The following is a 6050-nucleotide window of genomic DNA, read 5'->3' on the forward strand; positions in this document are numbered from 1 at the left end:
TATAAACAGTGCTGCGATGAACATTGGGGTACACGTGTCTCTTTCCCTTCTGGTTTCCTCAGTGTGTATGCCCAGCAGTGGGATTGCTGGATCATAAGGCAGTTCTATTTCCAGTTTTTTAAGGAATCTCCACACTGTTCTCCATAGTGGCTGTACTAGTTTGCATTCCCACCAACAGTGTAAGAGGGTTCCCTTTTCTCCACACCCTCTCCAGCATTTATTATTTGTAGACTTTTGGATCGCAGCCATTCTGACTGGTGTGAAATGGTATCTCATAGTGGTTTTGATTTGCATTTCTCTGATAATGAGTGATGTAATACCCAATATTTCCATCCCAATTACACAACACTCTCATTTACACCAGACACATATAAAGTACTATTCAAAATGATTTATTTATAACACCAGAAAACTAGTTACAAAGAAACAAAATTTCCAGCAGTATCAGAAAAAACATGTGTTTTGAAAAGATACTACATATGACTTACAAATCCAGAGTATTGGAAATGAGTTCATTTCTGCTGCGTAAATACTATTTATTTTATTAAATGACGCAGATTAGAAAAACAAGCTGATAATACAACACGAAGGAAAACTAACCTAATTGCTAAAGAAAGTAGTAAAAATATTTGAGAATAGTAAGTTTCCAAATTATGAATAAAAGCACATCATGGAACCCAACGATATTAGTTAATTTTATTGAGTCCTTTACTACATGTCAAGTTGTCCGAGGTGTTTTTAATGCTTGTAGGGGTGGAATTCAAAGGGGAATTGCACTGCATATAGTCAGGCTTAGGCTCTCAAAATAAGCATTTTCTCCACCTTGAGGATGAGCTTCAGATGGGACATTTGATCCTATTCATGGTGAAGAGAATGAAGGGTGTATGTTGCAGATGACTCCATGCATTATTAAATATTAAGACACATAGGACTGAGTCAGTTTTCTGTTTCTGGTAAACATTTTGTGATATGATGCCTGCATGTGTTGCAGCCGTCTTGGCTCACAAGGGTAACTACTGCTCCCAGGTTAAAGACACCACCTGGAGGAGCAAATGACTTTTCTCTACATTCCCCAGTTCTGAAGCCTTTGTATTATAAGAGAGCATTGTTTTGGCACATTCGAATCAGGGTTACTTTATCTCAGTAAAGATGAAAGCTTCCTCACTGATCAAACTTGAAAGTCTTGTAATCATCCCTAACCACTGAGACAGCAACAATATAGCAATTACAGAGGTCAGAAAACTGAGTTGTGGTGGGTGTTGGTGTTGCCATGCACACATACAGTTTATCTGTGGTGGGTATCAGGAATGAGTGAGTTGGAATTTGCAAGAACAGCTCTCCACATGTTTTACAGCAGGCTTGACCATGGGATGCAGTTCTGTTGTTGTTCAGTCACTAAGTTGTGTCCGACTCTTTGTGACCCCACGAACTGAAGCACACCAGGCTCCTCTGGCCTTTACTGTCTCCAAAAGTTTGTTCAAATCTGTGTCCATTGAGTCAGTGAGCCTATCTAACCATTTCATCCTCTGCTGACCCCCTTCTCCTTTTGCCTTCAATCTTTCCCAGCATCCCAACTCCAGTGAGTCAGCTCTTCCCATCTGGTAGCCAAAGCATTGGAGCTTCAACTTCCAATTGGAAGCATCAGTCCTTCCAATGAATATTCAGGGTTGATTTCCTTTGGGATTGACTGCTTTGATCTCCTTGCAGTCCAAGGAACTCTCAAGAGTCTTTTCCAACACCACAGTTTGAAAGCATCAATTCTTCGGTATTCAGCCTTCTGTACGGTTCAAGTCTCATATCTGCACGTGACTGTTGGAAAAACCATTTGTTATCTTTCAGTCATTAAATCTTGTCTGACTCTTTGAGACATCATGGACTGCAGCATGCCAGGCTTCCCTGTCCTTCATATCTCCTAAAGTTTGCTCAAACTCATGTCCACTGAGTTGGTGAAAAAGCATAGCTTTGACTATATAGATCTTTCTCAGAACCAACCAAGAGATCAGGCAAAATCAAGGCTCTATGTCCACAAATTTATTAGATCCTCTCCCTGACATATCCAAATTTTCCACATTTCTTCTTTTGATGTTCCATTAATATCAGTATATTTCCTGCCTCCATTAGCTTCTTAAGGAGTGCATGGAGGAAAACAAGACTAGGAAATGGGACTCATTTGTGAAACATCACTGAGCCAAGCAAACAGGAAGTTGGGTTTCAACCTCAAGTTAAAATTCCCTTAGCCACTATGTTACCTAGTCATTGTAGAATAAGTTGGTGGGACAAGAGTCAGGCTTTCTGGTTCACCTGACATTCTGTGACTCTGGTTCATTCTAGAAATGCCAGTACAAAGCACAAGAGACAATCACAGAAAAGAAGTCCTAACGATGAGTTTTCTCAGAGCTCCTTTCATGTCCCTGTTCCTGAGGCTATAAATGAAGGGGTTCATCATTTGAGGAACAACAGTGTACATCATTGAAAGCACGGCAGTGTTTTTGGAAGAGTTAGTAAGATCAGAACTAATATACACCCCAAAACCTGTCCCATAGAATAAGGACATAACTGAGAGGTGAGACCCACAGGTGGAAAACGCTTTATACTTTCCACTTGCTGATGGCATTCTCAAGACAGAGGACACTATCTGAATATAAGAGAAAATGATTCCACACACAGGAATACCCCCAAATATGCTAGTTGCCAAATATATCAGGATATTGTTAATGAGGGTATCAGAACATGCAAGCTTGATGACCTGAACAACTTCACAGAAGAAGAGGGGGATTTCCAGATCTGTGCAAAAGGTCAGCTGCAACACCATCAGACTGTGAAGAAGGGCAACCACGATGCTAATAAACAAGGAGAATAGAATCAGCTGGCCACAGAGGGGGAAGTTCATGATGGCCATGTACCTCAGTGGGTGACAAATGGCCACATACCGGTCATAGGCCATTACTGCGAGAAGACTATTTTCCAAACCAACAAAGACTAGGATGAAGCAGAGCTGGGTGAGGCAGCCTGTATATGTGATGCTCTGATTCTGTGTTTGGATGTTCACTAGCATCTTTGGGATCGTGGTTGTGCTTAAACAGATGTCAGTAAAGGACAAGTTGTAGAGAAAGAAGTACATGGGGGTGTGGAGGTGGGAGTCAGAGATGACAGCCATGATGATGAGCAGGTTTCCCAGAATGGTAACCAGGTATATGAACAGGAACAGAATGAAGTGGAGTGGCTGCAGTTCCGGATCTTCTGTCACTTCCATAAGAAGGAATTCTAAAATTCCTGTTTTGTTTCTGGGTCCCATGTTGTGGAAAAATCTGGTGAGAAGGATGGAAACTGACAACATATCAAATGTGGGTTTTCTGCACTAGCAGGAGGATCACAAAAAGGCAAACACTATCTTGGGATGAGATGGAGACAGAGAAGACTAAGAAACATTCCTTCTGAATACATATTATTCCGTTACTTTTTTAAAAAACTGAACCTGATACAGCAGATATCATCCATTGTAAATTCCCATAGGGGCTTAAGGGGTAGTCACTTTTCATAATACACCAACTATACTATTTAGATTATTTGAGACATTTGGTAATTTTCTAAAGAGAGACTAGGGAGGCAGCTGAATATTCTGTCTAGATTCCCAGAGACCTCAGAGCCAGGAAACTGAAATAATACATAGGTATGTCAATAACCTTGATGTCCTTTGGACAGCAAGGAGATCAAACCAGTCAATCCTAAAGGGAATCAACCATGAATATTCACTGGAAGGACTGACGCTGAAGCTGAAGGTCCAACATTTTAGCCACCTGATGTGAAGAGCCGACTCCTTGGAAAAGACTCTCATGCTGGGAGAGATTGAGGACGGGAGGAGAAGTGGGCAACAGAGGATAAGTTGGTTGGATACGATCACTGACTCAATGGAGATGAATTTGAGCCAACCTCAGGAGACAGTGAAGGACAGGGAAGCCTGGCCTGCCGCAGTCCATAGTGTAGCAAAGAGTTGGACACGACGTAGCGACTGAACAATAATTACAAATGTCAAGAATCGAATGAGAAGATAAGATAAACTTTATTGAACTTCCTGTCCACCCACCCCATACCCCAACAAGATGGCAAATGAATGTTGGAAAAATTTTAAAGTGATCCTGTTTTAAGAAATGCAGATTTGAAGTAGAGTGTGTGTACATATTGATTCCAAACTCCCTAACAGTCCCTTCCTCTCATTCTTCTGCCTTAGCAACCATAAGTGTGTTCTCTAAGTCTGTGAATCTGTTTCTGTTTTGTAAATAACCATAAGGTCCTACTGTGTACCATAGGGGCTCTGCTCAATGTTATGTGGCAGCCTAGATGGGAAGGGAGTTGTGGGAAGAATGGATATATGTATATACATGACTGAGTCCCTTTGCCGTCCACCTTAAACGGTGACTACATTGTGTGCGTGTGCGTGTGACCATGCTCAGTTGGGTCCAACTCTCTTATGACTCCATGGACTCTAGCCTGCCAGGCTCCCCTCTCCATGGGATTTTCCAGGCAAGAATACTGGAGTGGATCACCGTTTCGTTCTCCCGGATATCTTCCCAACCCAGAGATGGAAACCATGTCTCTTGCATCTGCTGCGTTGCAGGTGGATTCTTTACCACTGTGCCACCTGGGAAGCCCATTAACCGGCTCTACTCCAGTATAAAGTACAAAGTTCAGAAAAGGGGGGTGCAGATTTCAACTCAAGAGGAAATGGTTTTGGTTATAGTAGAGAGTGACTACAACATTAGTCAATGAGAGGCATTTGAGTACTGGTGCAAAGTGCAAGGAAACTTGAGAAGAAAATGAGAGACAGGCAGGAGGCCTGGAGTAGCTTATTTCTAATCATCTGATGTATATTCTTTCCTCATAGCTTCCTTTGGATAAGTATAGCGAGACACCTGTCCTCATTTCCAAATCTTACTGAGGGACATTAGGTTACCTGAGTGGCATCACAGTGGAATGATGGTTGACATTTCTGCCGAATGTTCCATACAGATCTGTATTCAGGAGGGGCAGAGGAACTGAGTGAGCCACCAGGCTCCAAGGCAAGAAGGGTCATCTATGGAAGGAGGCTCAGGTGTGTTACTGCTTTTCAGGGAAAGGACTGTTGATTGGGGCGGTCACAGGCAGAGCACAATCTCTGTACTCCCTAGAGGATCAATTTCCAAAGCTCCTCATTAGTCAAGCAATTTTATTATCACTGTGATCCCAGTACTGTGCCAATCCTTAAAGACCAAGGATATAATTCTATAATGCTTAGTATATTATACTAATCTATACTATATATAATCCTATAATATAATAAGCTATAATATTATGTTTTGTATATTATAATTACTTATAAAATATATGCTATGTATTACACAAGTAACATTTTAAAAACATACTTGTTTATATATATATATATATTTTTTTTTTAACTTTACAACATTGTATTGGTTTTGTCATATATCAACATGAATCCGCCACAGGTATACACGTGTTCCCCATCCTGAACCCTCCTCCCTCCTCCCTCCCCGTACCATCCCTCTGGGTCGTTCCAGTGCACCAGCCCAAGCATCCAGTATGGTGCTCAAACCTGGACTGGTGACTCATTTCATATATGATATTATACATGTTTCAATGCCATTCTCCCAAATCTTCCCACCCTCTCCCTCTCCCACAGAGTCCATAAGCCTGTTCTATACACCAGTGTCTCTTTTGCTGTCTCGTATACAGGGTTATCGTTACCATCTTTCTAAATTCCATATATATGCGTTAGTATACTGTATTGGTGTTTTTCTTTCTGGCTTACTTCACTCTGTATAATAGGCTCCAGTTTCACCCACCTCATTGGAACTGATTCAAATGTATTCTTTTTAATGGCTGAGTAATACTCCATTGTGTATATGTACCACAGCTTTCTTATCCATTCATCTGCTGATGGACATCTAGGTTGTTTCCATGTCCTGGCTATTATAAACAGTGCTGCGATGAACATTGGGGTACACGTGTCTCTTTCAATTCTGGTTTCCTCAGTGTGTATGCCCAGCAGTGGG

General features: G+C 41.5%; 1 protein-coding gene across 1 annotated transcript; it reads right to left on the bottom strand.

The window, feature by feature from the left end:
* Positions 1-2359: 2359 nt before the first annotated feature.
* On the bottom strand, positions 2360-3295 carry LOC104999914 (olfactory receptor 7G1-like). Its single transcript, XM_010855538.1, has one exon. It carries the CDS (start codon positions 3293-3295, stop codon positions 2360-2362), a length of 936 nt encoding a protein of 311 aa, XP_010853840.1.
* Between the last annotated feature and the right edge of the window lie 2755 nt (positions 3296-6050).

The sequence above is a fragment of the Bison bison genome, unplaced genomic scaffold (assembly GCF_000754665.1).
Source record: "Bison bison bison isolate TAMUID 2011002044 unplaced genomic scaffold, Bison_UMD1.0 scf7180017864365, whole genome shotgun sequence".
Lineage (NCBI taxonomy): Eukaryota > Metazoa > Chordata > Mammalia > Artiodactyla > Bovidae > Bison > Bison bison.